General features: G+C 36.0%; 1 protein-coding gene across 4 annotated transcripts in view; it reads right to left on the bottom strand.

Annotated features, from left to right (window-relative positions):
• Nucleotides 1-18,005, bottom strand: part of UBR2 (ubiquitin protein ligase E3 component n-recognin 2) — a 55,687-nt gene that overhangs the window by 31,221 nt on the left and 6,461 nt on the right. For 2 of the 4 annotated variants that reach the window (XR_010359190.1, XM_064414362.1), the window contains exons 3-14: nt 16,597-16,675; nt 15,104-15,217; nt 12,180-12,307; nt 11,792-11,930; nt 10,009-10,071; nt 8,658-8,778; nt 6,022-6,129; nt 4,446-4,534; nt 3,508-3,606; nt 1,089-1,252; nt 899-998; nt 265-393 (exon numbers count right to left, since the gene is read on the bottom strand). Coding sequence is in view for 3 of the 4 variants with exons in the window: in XM_064414362.1 (XP_064270432.1) it covers nt 265-393; nt 899-998; nt 1,089-1,252; nt 3,508-3,606; nt 4,446-4,534; nt 6,022-6,129; nt 8,658-8,778; nt 10,009-10,071; nt 11,792-11,930; nt 12,180-12,307; nt 15,104-15,217; nt 16,597-16,675 (1,333 nt within the window). In the remaining variant the exon portion in view is untranslated. Of the gene's footprint in view, nt 1-264; nt 394-898; nt 999-1,088; nt 1,253-3,507; nt 3,607-3,680; nt 3,780-4,445; nt 4,535-6,021; nt 6,130-8,657; nt 8,779-10,008; nt 10,072-11,791; nt 11,931-12,179; nt 12,308-12,523; nt 12,735-15,103; nt 15,218-16,596; nt 16,676-18,005 lie in introns of those variants that run through there. The other 2 variants (XM_064414363.1, XM_064414364.1) reach the window with 2 other exon arrangements.

Here is an 18,005-nt window from a genome sequence, read left to right as displayed (position 1 = left end):
ATGAAAATTATAACCTGATAGATTTGTGATAATCACAATCTTCGGATGTATGACAAAACTCTCTGTAGTATAAAAGGTTCAACCATGTTCTTATGAACTGGTCAGTACAAACCACACTTGTGTTTAAATACAGTAAAGATTTGCGTTTCCTCACAGAAGGTGCCCTTGGCTTATGGTGAAGTTGTGTTTACGTCAGTTTTTACGTGTATTAATATTTGGGTTTTATACCCATTCCCACAGAAGAACAGTTCCGAAGGAACTTACATCTAATGCACACCAGTCCTGCATCATTGAAATAACAAGTGTTAATTTCATCTGCAGTGTAAATGCTGCTTCCCACTCTGGTTCCATTTCAATGTGTTGTCCTACTTGACGAGTTATTGGATCCATACCCTAAAACAAGAAGAATTACACATTTCAACAATGTATCACTGAAATACAGTGACAGCATTAGCAGAGGTGTGAGACAGTGGTTAGCTATCCTTACAAACATATTGGTGCTGCAACACGTAAAAAGAACCTTGGGGGAATGAAAGGGAATGAAACCACAAGTGAAGAGGTCTATTTGTGTGTCAGGAACAGTTTATTCCTCAATACAAGGAGCAACTCTGCTGACACTTAAGATGAACCAGATTTTGCTCACAGAATTGTCTTGTCTGCCTCTACAAGTGCAACATACGACCCAAATTACACTTTTCATTTTGAACTGTTCTTCCTTTCTATTGTCCTCTACAACATTTTAAGAAGATGTTATGTTTTAGAAAACGCTATGGGTCCAAAAGTGATATTGCACTGAAGAACAAATCAAGAACAGATCAAATTTCTTCTATTTTGATATCGTAATAGCTAGCTTCCTGCTTAAATTTTGCCAAATTTTGTAATTCACAGATTTACGTACCTGCATACATTTGAGTAATTCCAAGAAGGCATCAAAACCCTCCAGGAACTTGCGTCTCAAGTCATCTGACCACTCCGTCGGCTTACTTATCAGCACATACCTGGGGAGATTAGAAAGATGCAAGCATTCGTTTGTGACTTTTTTTAAAACTCCTCAATTTCTCAAATCAGCATATACTTAGTATACTTACTTGAGATCCAAAATAAGGCTCTGGACACGCCTGAATTTGAAAGCCTGCAGAGCAGTGTAACGTTCAAACTGAAACCTGCCTTGGATGTCACGGTGCCTTAAGTGGTCCATGAAAGTTTTGATGATAGTGGTCATGAGATTCTCTTCTGTTATTAGCATTCGAGCCTGTGCCAAAGTACATTGAAATTTGCTGTAATTAACAGACACAGCTAACAAGATTTTCACACCGCACCATGAAGTTTACAAAATACATTATTTTTTAATCCAAAATAATTACATCAACAATTAGAACAGAACACAAAAAAGCACTCTTTTCACAGAATCACAGAAGACAAAAAAAAGGAATCTAGTCGAAAATTATCATAAGCCAGATTTCTTTTTTCAGATCCTTTCTGTACAGAAGTCTGTCTATGGTAAGGCCCCTGCCCATAATTATGGCACAAGACATGTTATTACATGTCTTATTATGAACTTGTACCTCCCTTTAAGTATGTGTTGTCTCCTCTCATACAGTTTAAGCCCTTTAAGGGAGTGACAGCTCTTGTTTTCTGTTTACAAACTGTCAAGAGCTGTGGTGAGCAGAGCCTCTTGTGAGCCAGTAAGGAACTGCAAATGCAACTTCCACATGGAAATTGCATGAAATAACCTCTAATTTTCCTCAAGGTCTACTGCCTATATCCATGTGTTGTATGAAACAAATCAGCCAAGTCTGACAGATTGTCATCATCACCCAGCTTAACCTAACCCAACTTCACAAGAGAGGAGGGGGCATTGAGTTACTCCCAGCTCCTACTCATGAACACTTCCATAATTCCCCCATTCTGTTAGGGCTCCAGGTTAAATGGGATGAGCCTTGCAATCCTTGGATCTGGCTAGCAGACTCAACAATATTGACCACCACAATGTGGCTCTTGACTAGAGCTTCCAGGTTCTGCAGCTGCTAATGATAATTCAAAACAATTTCTAAAATGCTACTGCAGTGAAGGAAAATAATCTAATGATTAACATTTTCCATTTTCCTCCCAAAAAATCATCACCAACAGAGCTGTCCATCCACCCTCAAATCAAAAAACAGCAGTTCCTGGAGAGCTCAAACTCTTAAATTACTAAGATCAGTCTGAAAATGTTACTGGAGGATGGTGGGGTGGTTTAAACTCTTCAACTTACTCATTTAATTAAGAATGAGTAGCTATAAATACATTAAAAAATAATACTTAGTTCATGTGATAGAAGCTTATCATAATTACTTTCATGCCATCAATCTATCACTCTGCACAACAGTCAAAACACATTTGCTTTGCTTTTTTTGTATGTTTTTAAAATAGAACACATATAAAAGAGGCACTGCAATCACTCTGCCCTGAGAAATGTTTGAAATTACTTTTTCAAAAAGTAATATTGTTCCAACCCATCTGCCAAAGGGTAAAATACCATAACCATATGAATATTAGTTGGTTAAGTCTAACTCTAAGTCTAAATATTGGGAACACTCTTACTGAAAGCATCACAATTAAAAGAGGTAATACAATATTGTCCTGAACCATGGGAACAAAATCCTGAGTTCCTGTTGAATTCCCATGAGTATCATCCATCCCTAAGAAACTGAGGAAGTTTGCTCAGTATTGTGATTGCCATGCTACTATTGAATTTAAGACCTCAATGAAGCTTATTAAATTTGGGAGGATTCAGAAGCATTTATTTTTTTTAACAATTCTGGGTATGAAAATCAGACTTTTATTCCAGTACAGCTGCAAATTTTTATTTGTCTAGTTCATAATACAAGCAAAGACAGACTTAAATGGAGACTGGAACAAAAAAAAAAAAACTTTCCCAAACAAGCTGGTGAAGGACCAGCAGATTTAGAGAGCTGGGAGAAGTCACAGTGCTTGTAGCATCGAAACAAAAGTTAAGTGGAAATCTAAAAGAAGGCACTGTCTTGAGACTCAAAGTACCAAAGGAAGTAGGGAGTATCATGAGATAATTCTTGTTTGCACTTGTGTTGACTGGAAAATAAACATAAAGTGGATCACTTATAAAACTGCACCAGAGTAGTGCTCTGAAGCCATGAAATGCAAACTATAATATAGACTGCTACAAACAGTAAATGTGGCTCAGTATGATGAGGAATTTAAATGTTATGTGTATGTATCTCTACATAAATATGAAAGCACCTTTCTAAAAAAAAAAGTAAAAGAAAAATGTAAACAGAAAAACCAGAAACACCCAGCCCACTCTGGGAAGACAGTCTGGAACTTCCCGATGTTGAATGCTTTAACTTCTAAACCCATAGCAATGTATGCAAACAGTCTGACTGTTCTGCATTGCCACAGTAGTGTTAAAGAAATCTGCAGCCTTGATTTATGAACCTTGAGAGGCTTTTAACAAATAAAGATTTCCTTTTTTGGTCTTTTAGTACTTACAAGAGAAGGCACTGTGAATATCTGTATCGAGAGGTCAGCAATTGAGAACTCTCTGTCGTGGTCATCTTTCATAAAATCACTCTGCAATCGCTCATAGTTCTATTAAGAAGGAGGCAAAAAAAGGCAAGGAGTGCCAACTATCAGTTTTTAAAAGAAAGACAGGCACTACTCACCAGAGTAGGTACAGTGAAGAGTTGGACAGACAGAGCAGCCACCGATACTGCCCGTTCGTGATCATCCTCCATATAATCTCTCTGCAACTGCCGGTAATTCTAAACAACAAGGGGAAATTCACCTCTAATCCACACTGACCTGATTTTTTAACTTAAATGTCTGCTCTGGGAAACTTTATTGCCATGAAAAAGGGAAGAGTAGCTCTAATGGATTATTATTATCATGGTATTTTGTACAAAGAGTATGACAACTTAATCTGCTCACATGTGAGATCTACTCACTCTCATTTTCACAATAAAGGCTACTATTTTATTTTCTACTCAAGAGTCTTCAGCAGAGTGAGCAGAATTTTGCAGCGCTGATTTAAAGCATTTCAAATACCAGTTACTGCAGAAATATTAATCAGCATGACTGAATTTCAGCACTATTTCTGAGCAGTGCTATAACAGTTTATACCTCAACAATGAGCAGCGATTAGCTCTTAACAAGTAATAGCCTGTATAGCTGATGGTGAAGACAAAAACATCTGAACTGCTTTAGTTCTGGGGCGTCTGAAAGGCCATTTCCTTCCCAAGAGATGAGATGCCATTACAACTAATATACTGAAGAGCAAAATAAGATTTCCAGCATTTAATTTCAAGTTTTCACTTCCATAAAAAGGAAAAAAAATGGATAACAGCTCATTTAAATCACTGTATGCTAACTAGACTCTCTTCACTAGACAGTTTTAGCATTTAATTGCTCTTTTTAAGAAAGATACTTACCCTCGCAAAGCGGATAGCAAAAAGTTTCTTGTATTTCAAATCCATAAGAAGACTGCTCATGAACAACTGGTGATACACATTTCTAGCACCTGCCAAGAAAAATGAATGAAATATTGCATGTTACTATTTTCTATCAACATATTATGGAAATATTTAGAAAAGTAAACTTCTACAGAATGAGGTAAATGTGCATTTCAGAGTAGAAGCTGCTTTGATTAAGTCTGTAAGGTGGTAGCAAAGGATAAAGAAGAATAACAAATCAAAATTCTTCAAGAGGCATTATTTATTACTCCTGTAATAAGGTAACATCGAATAGGAATGTATATCATCAAATATGAGGGAAGTCAACAAAACAATCTCAATTTAGATGGGAAGAGACTCTTATAAGAAGTCTTGGGAACTGCAACAAATTTTCCTAGTTGTGAACATCTCCATAAAATAATCAGCTACGCTATCTCTGAACTTCTAGTCTGTCTGGACAGCCTCCCAGAAAGTATTATCAATACAAATGTTATTCATCTCTATGTAGCTTGGAAACAAATGCACATATGCATAATTTTTTTGTAGGTCATTTTTCAGTCAAAAGCCATGAAACTTTTTCCTTAACGCACAGAACAATGGAATATGAGAAAAAGCAGAGAAATACTGATGTTGAAATAGAAATGCAAGTTACTCCTTGCTTACATGGAAGACATTATCCTAATAAAACCTGTATTAAAAATGTTGTAATGCTCCACAGAAGTAGTATCTTTCAGATTACAAAATTTGCAGTGGCAGGAATACATTCTCAAGATAAAGGCAGTAGATAAACAAAACCTAAAATAATGTTTTTCTCCATACTACATTCACTTTCCACCTTACTTCTTACTTATTTTATTGGTACTCCAAGAAGTCCCCCAGACAGTCATACTGCATCATTCCCTACTTGTTCTTTGGGCTTCTCTTTCTTACACCTGGCCTTACACACCCTTTCAGGATATCAAATCAGATACAGAATCAATGAAGGAATAGAAATTAACTACCTCACCTTCCTCAGAATTACAAATTTTCTAGCTAATTCCATTACACCAAAGTTTTATACCAGCCTTTCAAAGTTTCAACAGCTCTAAAACAACAGAACAGTAATTTTCACTGAATGTTCTCAGAACAGTTAATACTTCGTGAACAATAACACAAGTCAAAACAGAAAGATTCTGCCTTAACCCCTTAAAAATAGGCATTTTGGTAGATATGAAATGGATGCTGAGATCCTATAAAGCAGACAAACCCCTGATTTCTCTATCATTTACTCAATTTCCATTAACTATCACTATCATTTGCATATACCAAGTCAGTTTTAGTTTCAGACCACTTTGAAAACTTAGACCTAAAACCAGCCCTATCTCCAAACAGTCTTTGTATGCTCTTGTCTTAAATACACTTGGGAGTGTATCCTGAAGGGAGAGATTGTAACAAATTAGGCAAAATCATCCATAATACACCACAGTAAAAAATGATCAAACATTAGCAGATACAGTAAAAGGAAAACTTAGGCATAGCACTCTCTAGCATTTTCCAGAGCTTTGAGAAAACTCACCTTTCCACAGTTTAGAATCATACAGCATCAGCTTATCTACAAGAGAAGAATTTTCACCATCTGGCCCTTCTTGCAAACCAACCTGACACAATATTCGGCGAAGGCCATCTTAATGAAGAGAAATGGTACAAGTTAGTTACAGCTCAAACATGAACATGTGCTATTTTGACATCCTGAAATTTTCACACAACACAGAAGCCCTCACACTGCCCCCTTTTTCATGACAACTGAATAACAGCACTCATATTTTGCTGATACAAACACAAATATTTCACACCTTGCAAGTTTCACACTAGCCTTATGGAACATAGGAATATAGTGAAAATCACCAAACGCAATGATTTGGTTTAAAGTTATCAAATTAAAATGTGCGTCCTTAAAAATGGCTTACTAAAATAAGAAACAGTTATACAGCAGACTAATTTCCCAGGGTTTACTTTTCCTGATTAGACTCCTATGAAAAGGAAAATATAATTCATATATGAAATGACTCATATATTCATGCTATCATTTTAAGGCTTCTCTGCATATTTTTTTTCTAATGGAAAGAAGTGACAACTGTAATTATATGGACATGTGAGTCATATGCTTGCAGACAAGGCTGCATCTGAAACACAGCACAGCCCAGACATGCTCCTGGTTAAGAATGTTCAACCTGGCTTTGCACTGCAGGTAATGCATATTCCCATAGAACTATGGGACTTACAGAGCCCTTACTTCCACATCCTGCTTGGCATCTCAGCTCCTCAGGCAGAGTGGGCAGTGGCTTAGTGCTGTGTACACTGCACCATGTGCAGCATGGTGCAGTAATATACTCTCTCAGAACCCCTGCAGCAGTTTGGGGTCATTCCTTTTTTGCTTTGCAGAGTTCAATTCCAACTACTGTTATGAAGGACAACAAATCAATGGAAACCACTGCATTGTTCAGCAATTGTCAAACTTATTCCAGAAGAAGGGATATTTGCTAGGCAGGATGTAGTGGTCAAACTTCTGACTAAGTTCCACAGCAAGGGTTTTCCAGTTTTCTTTTTTTTTTTTTTTTTTTTGACAAGAATTTGTCATTCCTTTGACAGCAATCATCATTCTGTCACAGCAGAAGATCCCTCTAGCTGTCACTCAGCCATTGTTCAGGGACATTTCAGTGTAACCACCCAAGCAGCAACTCTATCACCCCACATCACAGATGAAGGATAACAGACTGTTTAAAAGATTGAGCAGAATTTAATTGTTTGGGTGTGTTTGTTAAAAAGCTAAGGGAAACCAATTCTTTCAGAAGTGCACTACACAAAACCAGACTCAGAGTACAAAATTGTATCCCAAGACATGGAAGGCAGCTCAAGTAAATGAGCACACTGGTCACAGACAAAATATGTGTGCTGTTTCCAAACAAACATGCCTTTTGCCCTTCTGAATCATAAAGAACTCAGCATTTAATGAGCTGAACTCTTCAGAACTTCAGAAACACTATCTACACAACTCAAAATTCAGTACTTTCTTCTGCAATATAAATAAAATGACATAAATGACATATTCAAGTTACTTTTTTGCAACTGTCATTTAGTGCTGAAAATTAATGACTGTGGCACCCTGGCACAAATGATGTGGCACAACACTGGGCTTAAAATGAGAAAGACAGTGACTGCCTAAATGTTTCACTGAAAGAAAAATTTCCCACAGAAGGAAATCTTCTTCATAACTCCTATCTACTAGTACCTACTGTTCAAAAGTTTGATTTACTTATCTTTAAAATTGAAACATTGTACTACTTATGTTTCAAAAATGAGAACATGTTATGAAGACCCAGTGCATGAAATCTTGGTTTTCCAACTATCAGTCTAATAAAACATACAGTCTCTGGAGAAATGATGCACCCATGCAGAACATATATGCAATATAAGAGCTGAGCGTGCTTTGCTAATAGTTCTTGCTAACATTTCCAGATGAAAAAAAATACAAATTGCAAGGGGATCTGTATCTACATTTCTCCATATCAGCAGTTTGTCACTTTTCCTTTTATTTCCTCTCATACCCTACATCTTTACAATCTTACGACTTACCAGGACAAAGAGGGAACAAAGTCAAAACAAAAACTGAGCATTCCCATAAAATCTAATACTGTGCATCTTGAGTCCTTTGAAGAAACCTCTTTTAAAAAATCTGATTAAGACTTTGTCAGCTTTTATAATTACCAAAACCCTTCACAATTCCTTGCATTTTCTCTGTTCTACTTAGCAAAAAATCTGAAGCAATCGCTTTCATCTACATTCATCAAATTACTTCTGAATAATTTTGTTTTATCTAATCAGACAGGTTATTTTCAGCTTACTGCACTCATTTAAAAAGAAGTAGGGACTGAAAAAATAGCTTTTTGGCACACTGCATTTGACAGCGAGTCTCAGCTTCTGTTCAGCAGCAACTAAACAGAAAAGACTATGTAAGACTGGTAGCACTTTCACATGGAAGTTAGAATTCAGAACAGCACTCCAGTAAGAGAAAATAGAATGAAGTCTGACAAGTTATTAATAGCTTTGCCTTATACATTACATATCTCAAATAAGTAGACAAAATTGCTTCAGAAAATCAGCTCCTCTCACAAATATTCTCTAACTTATCTCAAAAAGATCAATTTTGCCCACCTGAATATCCAATAACACTGCCAAGCCAAGTTAGGAGCTTCAGACCAAAGCTCTGATGGGCAACAATAGATGAATGCATAACTTGCACTTTCAATGGCTTTGTCTGACGACTGGTATTTCTCTTAAAAAGAAAAGGAAAAAGGAAGCAATGCATATTTAAGTGAGGACTCCATATACTTCTATACAGAAATGCAGCATTCCTATGACTAATTTTGATAATTTGTAATATTAATACATATTCTAATTACTAACACAGACATAGCAAACCCAAAAGAAGTCTGAATTTTGTTTATCCTATTAATACTTGAAGGACCTTATTATGCAATATCAGCATATTTAGGTCAAACCATTTTCCACTCTTGGCCTGTTATCAATGCTCACACTGATCTGCTGCATTTTACAGATAAGCAATCCCACGTTCAACCCAAGACAGCCATGCATGTTTGTCCCTCTCAACATGACAGGCAAGTCACACTGCAGTCCATCATGGAAACTGACTGAGCACAGACTATTTTCAAAAATACAAATTAAATACACATAGTTAAAACAAAAAATAATTTACCCTCATTTATGTGTTAGAAAGCATAATAGTTAGATGTTACACATAAAAGCCATTTGTTCTTTGCCTGCATGGGCAGCAAGTTAAAAATATTGTACAACATTATCTTTAAAAATATGCTAATGCTTTCAAAATACCTTCAATAGTTAACAAACAGTAACTCTATTTGCAGCATTTGCTTTTCAAAGATTGCAGTATCATACATAAACTATTTATTTCATGTGATTGAACTGAAATGCACTGCACCGGTTAAGAAAAAATTAAAAGAAAACATTCTCACATTTTTACATGGAAGAATCTTGCAATACATAGATATTAATATATATACATATATAAACACATAGATGCAAAATGAAATTATTTGCAGTTTCACACTTGGATTCAGTAATAATTTCCATAACTGTTGCTGTGAAAGACATAAAAACTGTAATAAATTAACTTCACTGGTCTGAACCAGCATGTAATTCTAAAAGATACATTCAAAGTTCCGGGCCACATCTGTTTTATGAAGGAAAACAAACTACAAACTTCTTTTTAGAAAATTATATTGGGTGTCAGGTAGGCCACAGTAGGAAAAAAAAACCCAACAAAAGATCAACAACAACAACAAAAACCCCATAAACCAATATTCTGATACCTCTACTGCATTGTAAATAGAATCTCCAACATTTTGTATCATTAAAATATAATGAATCATTATGATAACAGTATCACAAACTGCGTAGCAAAGCCTCCTTTTGCTTAAGATGAGGCAAGTAAGGAGGCAACACCCCTTTTACCCCCATTACTTACCACTATTACTGATTTTGCCTGATCACAGTATTGGAAGTCTCCGTATCGAACAGACCTACGGCCCTGCAAGTTCAGAAAGATGTAACATTACCACCAGCTCCTAAACGAGGAGTTCCAATTCTGTGTTTTACATTAGCATAAAAAACAGAGTAAAAGATTCAGATGCATACTAACTACTCTGGCTTTCATGCTATTTTCACTTTTTTAAGTACTGTACATAGTTAGATACTTGGATTTCCCAAATGTACCCTGTACTTTTAAAAAGATAAAATTGTATCCTATATTCATTTATCTGTTACATTAAGTTTTCTGTATATAATATTGTTCTTAAGATGAACAATGAAAATAACTACACTTCTTTTATTAAAATATTGAAAACATTAGTACAAAGGCATTATTTATTAATTTTGATATAACTTGAAGATATTTCAGATACTTCAGTGCCTTCAGCAGATATTAAAGTTAACTGGTCTTTTAAACAAACAATTGAAACACTTGTTTTATTCCAAACGAAGGTTTTTGGTCTTTCTCTACTGCCAATCCACACATCAAAATAGATAGTTGATTGAATTTATAGTGTATTGCAGACAGAAAAATTCACTGGTATTTTAGATCTGATGCCAAATCACTGCTTCAGGCATAACATTCTCACTTCTTTCACATACATGCTCATCTATATATGCATTCACATATGCATTTAGAAGTAGAAGGCATCAACAGTAGGGAAAATCTGAGTGTACCCCACAATACACAGCACATGCTCAGGTCAGCTCATATTCGGGGATCAGGTGTGAATCCTTTGGTATTCACACCTTACTGGTATCACAAAATCCTTACTGGTATCACGAAAGACAGAGCAGTGATAACACAAAACCAAAATCTAGTTCAGTGTAAAGTAATATGAAGTGGTTATATTTCCTGCTCCACTGACCTCCCTGAAGTAATCTAACCATCCAAAATGACATTCCCATTGCCATTTGGGAAAAGATTTCCTCCTCATACCAAAACCCCAAAAATAGGCACAAGCCAATATGCCAGGTAAAAAAGACACTTCTTTCATGTCAACTGCTTACAGGTTCATTGCAAAAATAACAAGGTGCAGTTACCCAATGAATTATCACTTTCTTAAAAAAAATGAATGTCAGCCATACTACAAACACAGCTGATAGAGTGCTTCTGAAACTGAAATACCAGTTACAATTATATTCAGCATATAGTGACTCTGAGCTCACTGTTCCTCCTAAAAACTATATTAAATGCTTTTAGCTCTTCCTGCCACTGTAATCTGACAATTATGAAAAAGAAAATAAAATTTAAAAAAGAAACCACAAATCATTAATAGTTCCACAAGCACCAGAAAAAAAAAGCAGTCAGTTACGGATTTTATCCCTCACACTTAACTGGTGTTATTCTGGGAAGCATTTCCTATGTTTGGAACATACTTAGGGGCTCTTTCAATGTCAGGGGTCAGTAAGGGAAGTGCCAAAGCTGCTACCTGTCCGTGACAGAGGAGTGAGAAACACCTTGGTATTTATACTTATAAGACCTACTAGAATACATTTACATTGAAACATATTCAGTATCAGGTCTGGTTTGGAGTAGCCAAATAGTATTTAGGCACTTAGACATTCAGTAGTATTAAGGCATTTTAGGGTGGTATGACACACAGGACTCAGAGACTCACATTAACCACATGCTTTGGGAAAACAGACTAAAGCAAGTATAGTCATAAAACAAACATTAGGTCAAGGTAATTAAAAGTTCTAACAATTAATTCACTTACATCTCTATCTACTGTTGTTGCAAAACCAATGGCTTCCTTCTGTGTGCAGTTGACAGCCTTCTGAAGAGTATAAATAACTTGTTCATAGGTATGGACTTCATCATTAAACAGCATGCAGTAGTAAGTGTCACTCTTCTCACTTCAAAGCAACGATTGAATATATGTCACTCAAAGCAAGGATTGAATTTATGTCATTTAAAGAAATGTTAGAAGCAAAAGCAAGAGCAAAGGAAAAATATGAGAAATACAGATCTACTACAATTATTGTACAAAAAATATTTCTGACAACTTTAGGAAAGGCAGAAAAGATTCTTAAAATCAGAACCTGCATTTTCAACTGTAAATATCTGTAAGCCTTTAAAAGGCAGAAGACAAATATTATACTTACATCATTTCTAGTCCAGGCAATTCATTTTCCTTTTCCCATGTTAATATATCTACTGCATATTTAAATGTAATGGCAAAAATATTATAAGCTCTTGCCACCATATCTTCTGGTAAGTGCACAAGAGGATCCTGGAAAGTAAATATAAATAGCAAATGAGAAATTAAATGACATTCAAAACAAACTGTCAAACTTGCACCTCTTTATCAAAAATTATGTAAGCATCTTTAACGATGTCTTTCTTTAAATGACTTTTCATTTGAAAGGAACAGAGTCAATAATCACCTTGTTTTCTTCTTCCAGTTCTACACTGACAGTCACCAAACCTCCAATCTAGTATTCAGTACCTGAATGTTAACTTGCCTCCGATCACCCATTTACATCTTCACACATTCTTCCATTCCCAGTCTTCTTGTTCTCACTCCTGCACACCTTTTAAGATAGTTCTTTGGAAGAACTTTAACCTCAGCTGTATTTAAATTTGCTTCTTCTGCTATGCCTTCAAAACCATAATTTCAAATCCCTGTATCTTTTGTTCCACTTATCAATATTAGTAACCTGCAGAATACAAAGGACCAAGCATCTTTGTCCTGTTTTATATGCAGTATGCATTAAAAGGCATAAATCTTATCTATCCAAGCTTATACAACATGCAGCACACTGGCATCATGATTTATGATGTACATTTCTTATATGCTGTGGTATATAAATAATTAACTGCTGAAATGTAAATAGGTCTTTCATAATGATCTGTCCATGCCTCAGTCTTGCTCACAGAGAGCTGCTCCCCTTTGGTCTGTGGACTGTGCACCCATTTGTGCCCACTCTGTGCTCTCCATTTGACAACTGCAGAAGCCCCTACAAATTTGTCCTGCTCTCTGTGCCAGAGCAGAATGGAGGCTGCTGCAGGTGGGGGAATGGGAATGTGGAGGGGGAAGAAGAGGAAAGCTGCATCAGTCTGCTAAGTCAAATGGACCCCTTTTTGGAACAGCAAATGAGAACCACAGGCAACTTTGAATAAGATAGTGTAAGTACCACTGCCACTTCACTCCAGTCCATTTCAAGGATGGTGAACAGAAAACATTATAAACCTCTTCTCTTAAGGAAGTTGTCTTTTACTGTATCAAAATTTTGAGAACAACTAGCTCCTTTTCGGCAAACCTAGAAATGGAACACTGCATGGCCTGCAGGTTACCTGGATGTACACTATACACTGGGTCACTGACTTGATTCATCATTTGATATTTTGACATATGTGTTATTGCTTGACAATTAAAATATTTAACAGTGGCCCAATTTCTGGTTTAGGATTACCTAATATGAAATTCTATGCTTCATTACAGCTTAGGTTGTATAAAAATGATCACAATAAGCATTTCTCAACTGAAGTCTGCATCATCTAAAGGAGGTCAGCAATTGACAGTCAGCAATTCAACTGTACTAATAAAGTTTATTCCCTCCACCCCAAGATTCTTTGGGAATATTTACAAGCTTTACAAGAGTGGTAAGAACTGCCATTTCTCTTTTTGTTTTTCCTTCATTAAAAAATTATCCAGGGTATGAAGAACTATCAGCCACCAAAAACGAAGTCAAACCATAAGCAGCAGCTCTCCCTCCACTCCCAGCACTTTCAACAAAGGTACACATCTGGGCAAGGCAGAAAACAGACTCCAATAATGCTCAACAAACCATCCTTAATCTACCTCAAACACAACACTGCATAAGAGATCTCAATCTCCCTGATTTATGGGGAAGAAACACAAAGCCTGTCCAGAACCTTGATTATTCTGTCAGGCACACTCACTGTGTGAGTACCTTTGGGCACAGAAGTAGCACCCAACATTTCATAACGAGAGTTTCCTAAGGCTGCTGACTAATGTAAACTAGCATGCAGACCAAGTGGTGAGCCCAGCAACAGTGCTAGAGTCTTAGGGCTGAGAAGAGTGAGAGCAGATTTTACAAAGACCACTGCCACTGAAAATACAATTACAGTTGCTTCACTTAAATCATCAGATCAGCAAAATTACTACCAATGCTTGCCTTAGATGTTCCTTTTTTAAAAAAGTCTCACAGAAGCTATACTATGTAAGAACAGATGTGAGTGGCTAGGTCAGAAGCCCAATTAGCCACACTCATTCCTGAGATGTAATAACAGATAAGAAGATTATAAGCAGAAGACAGAATGCTTCTTTAGTCTCCAGTAACTTAAGACACTAACACTTCCCACACCAAAGATGGTACCTACAATTTTAAATGGCCATCAGTAATCTTTCCTTCCACAACCATGTTAAATTTCCTTTCAAACATGTATAAACTTTAAACAATGGTGTTTTGCAGTGGTTAGTCCAACAGCTTGAGTTCTTCCTGTAAGACATGGCATATCTTTTTGCATTTAATATGTCCAAGTTGTTATATGTCCAAGTGATTCTGTGGTGAAGATGTGTTCTCTATTTACCTTCTCCCTACCAAACAAGCTCTTTTAGAGACCTCTGCATTACATCTCATTATGACTTTCCTGGGACAGCAAGGTATTCTGATCTTTAATAATCTGTGCACTTCCCTTTGGTAAGAATCAGAGTATTTGTTGCACAGACAGCTGAATTTGGCTTCTTGGTGCACATGATTACATACAGATTTTTAGGGGCTTTTTGTCTGTGGCAGAATCCCTTAACTTCTCAGAATATACAGAAACACAAAGAAACAGAACTAAAACTGCAGAGGTGACCCAGAACATACAAAATGTATGTTTAAGTAGAAAACACTTTAAGGAGCTTGTTAAGATATTAATTTTTGTCTAACACTGTGGGCCAATTATTACAATTAAAGTTCCTACAGCCTCTCATGCTGACCAAAAATAACCTCAAGTGCACAATTTATAAATACACAGTTAACAATGTTTTGAAACATAATGCCTCAATTGTAATTACCTCTTCTTCTGCAGTTTCTGAAGTGTTAAGTTCATGCTTTTGACAGTAAGGACCTTCCTTCCAAGCTTCTGTATCACCACAGTCACAGAAACCTCCTCCACCTGATGTTGTCATCTAAAATTATTTAAAAACAAAGCAGTTCATGTGAATATGCATATATATCATATATGCACATTAAGAAATTAGTAGTCACAGCTGTAGTACAAAAGCATTATCACAACACCCAACAGCTGAAAGCTTTTCTACCTTACCAGTGTACCTATGTCAAAAGAAAAAATCCTGAACAACAAAACACCTTCAAACACCTCCAAACACCTCCATTTTATCCCCCTGAAGTTTTCAGATTTTCTGAATCTATTACTTGCCATGGCATCTGTACTATGCCAATTTCTCACAGTTTAAATCTACAAAGCTAAATCATTTCACATGGCACTGTTATACAGTGAGTGAAAGATGTGGTTTATGACAAAAGGAATTGAGAGACTTAAACTTTTCACATATGTAAGCACAGGATAAAAGCACTGGAAAATTTTAATGGTATATTTACATTGTTTTAATAAAATTTATTTTAAAGACTACCTCAAGTTATTAAGTGTAATAATACTTCTTTTTTTAATCACACCTATTAACTGATGCATAGAAGAATTCTTTCACCTATTTTTGGCATACTTGATATACTCTATACATGCAGGCATATCTTACAGTACCAAAAAAACTAGATGGACATTTGAAAAACATTTGCTTACACTTTTGGATGTTACTTAGACTTGTTATTCAATAGACTCAAAAAGTAAAAACCTATGTACAAGAAGTAAGCTGATATCAGCAAATTTGGCAGGGTTTCTTGACAGCTCTTGTGCTTGGAATTTTTTCCTGAATCCTAGTGCTCAATGTAGCCATACAGTGAAGAGATTTACATAAGCAGCAGTGCAGTACTGTAAAAAACAGATTTACATAAAGGCTGCACTGGTACTTTTCACTTAACTTCTTATTTAAAAGCACACCAACATCTTCTTGGCTTTGTTTGCAGAGTTTTTTAAACTAATCTGTACTACTAATAACATATTATATTACTAAAATAAACAGCATTTACAGGTTTCATTTTCTATTTTAACTTCATGTTTAAGCTTTACATAGAAGTGGCTTCTTAATAAAGGTTTTTCAATAGCTTTTAAAAACAGTCAAACACAAAAGTCAGAACAATTCAAAATCTAAGTCTAAACCTGTAAAATTCACTAAAGGGCATGTGTCAAAAATAACATACATTTGTAAACTTAACTGTTGCACATAAAATTTAATTGCTTGATATTTTAAAGTGTTAACTTCCAGAAGTTACACTCCAATCAAAACAATCAAGTGCACATAGGATTACTGCAGACATTCAGAACTTTGTGTTCATTCAGCATTTGGAAATTCTGTATACATCCTCAAACTTGAAACGGTTCCACACACGCACACAAATCACCACGTCACTATCCCGCAGGATCACTAACCCGGTATCGATGCTCTCTGTGAATGCTTCCAAGAAAGCATTCCATGCACAACACACAAGTTGGGTCAACTGCGCAGTCTCTGAGAACAGCAACAACAGAAAGAAAAAAAAAAAGCATTAAACACTTGCTTTTCCTTAACACATTTTACAACAGGTAATTTTCAAATATCACCAATATCAACCTTCCAACTAATGTATATATTACTCTGAAAGAGGAAAGGGATGGCTTTAAAGAGGGTAAACAAATTAAATAGGAAAAAAAATCTGTTCTCACAACAGAAGAGCCTTTAAAATATTGTGTGGGTAGTATGTCTAGTTTGGGTAATACAGACATTGCCTTCAAGAGGTGAGACAAGTATACAGGCAAGTAAACAGCTTAATTACATAACCCAGAATCAACCCAAGGAAGTTCTCTCAAGTGCGGAGTACCAGCATTAATGATCTCCAGCAATCAGAGAAGACATTTTCCACTGAACACTGGGAAGAAAGATCGCACGCAACAGACTAAATGAAACCTCTGCTTGCAAGTTCAGCCCTGCAAGCTCACTGATCAGCTGCACAATTTTCTCAACCAGGAGATCAGAGACCACAATAAGCTCTGGTCTACAAGCACTCCTGTATTAGACAGAAGGAATATTTCTGGTAAAATGGGCTAAACCAAATGAGACAATTAAGCATTATATTTAACTGGCTCCCTGAAAAACACTGAAAATGCATGAACTCATGTAATGCAACCGACTTCAAGGCACCTCAAGATTAAGGCAGGTGGGTTTTGAAATGTAAAAATAAATACTAAGAGAATGTCTGTCTTATGATGGTTATTAAAGCCAGAATTCAGAGAAACAACTTATTTTGTTCAAAAGAAAACACTAGAGAAAAATCTCCTTATCAATAATTGTCTTAATTTCATTTGACCAAAATAAATTATGGCAATCATGACTTACTATGCACACGTCTTTTCTCCAGAGGAGTCACTAAAGGTGAAAATGTCAAAGCAAAATCATACAATACTCTTTCTCTTTTAGAATAGTTTATGTCCATGGCATTATTTTTTTTAGATTTAAAAAACCCAAACAAGCTACCACTTAATGCAACAACGTGCATGCAGGATTTGGTAAATCAGTTCTACAATGTTGATTCCTCCGAGCTCTAAACTTGTGGCAGTATACTTACAAATTCAGTACCATTTGTCAAGTAATTTCTCAGACAAGTTACCGTGCCTGTACCTAAAGCAGAAGCAGACCTGAAAGCTGTACAACTGCACAGAAAATCCACCGCTTTTTAATGTGGACTTATTTGCTGTATTCCACAAAAGCTTAATTTAAACTCTCATTATTCTTCATTATCAGCTATAAATTAAAGAAAATTAGCACTCAGCAGGAATCAAATGCTTCCTGATCAACAAAAAAA

This window comes from Passer domesticus, chromosome 3 (assembly GCF_036417665.1).
Source record: "Passer domesticus isolate bPasDom1 chromosome 3, bPasDom1.hap1, whole genome shotgun sequence".
Lineage (NCBI taxonomy): Eukaryota > Metazoa > Chordata > Aves > Passeriformes > Passeridae > Passer > Passer domesticus.
The sequence above is the reverse complement of the archived record's forward strand: the minus strand, read 5'-3'. Positions and strand labels throughout refer to the sequence as shown.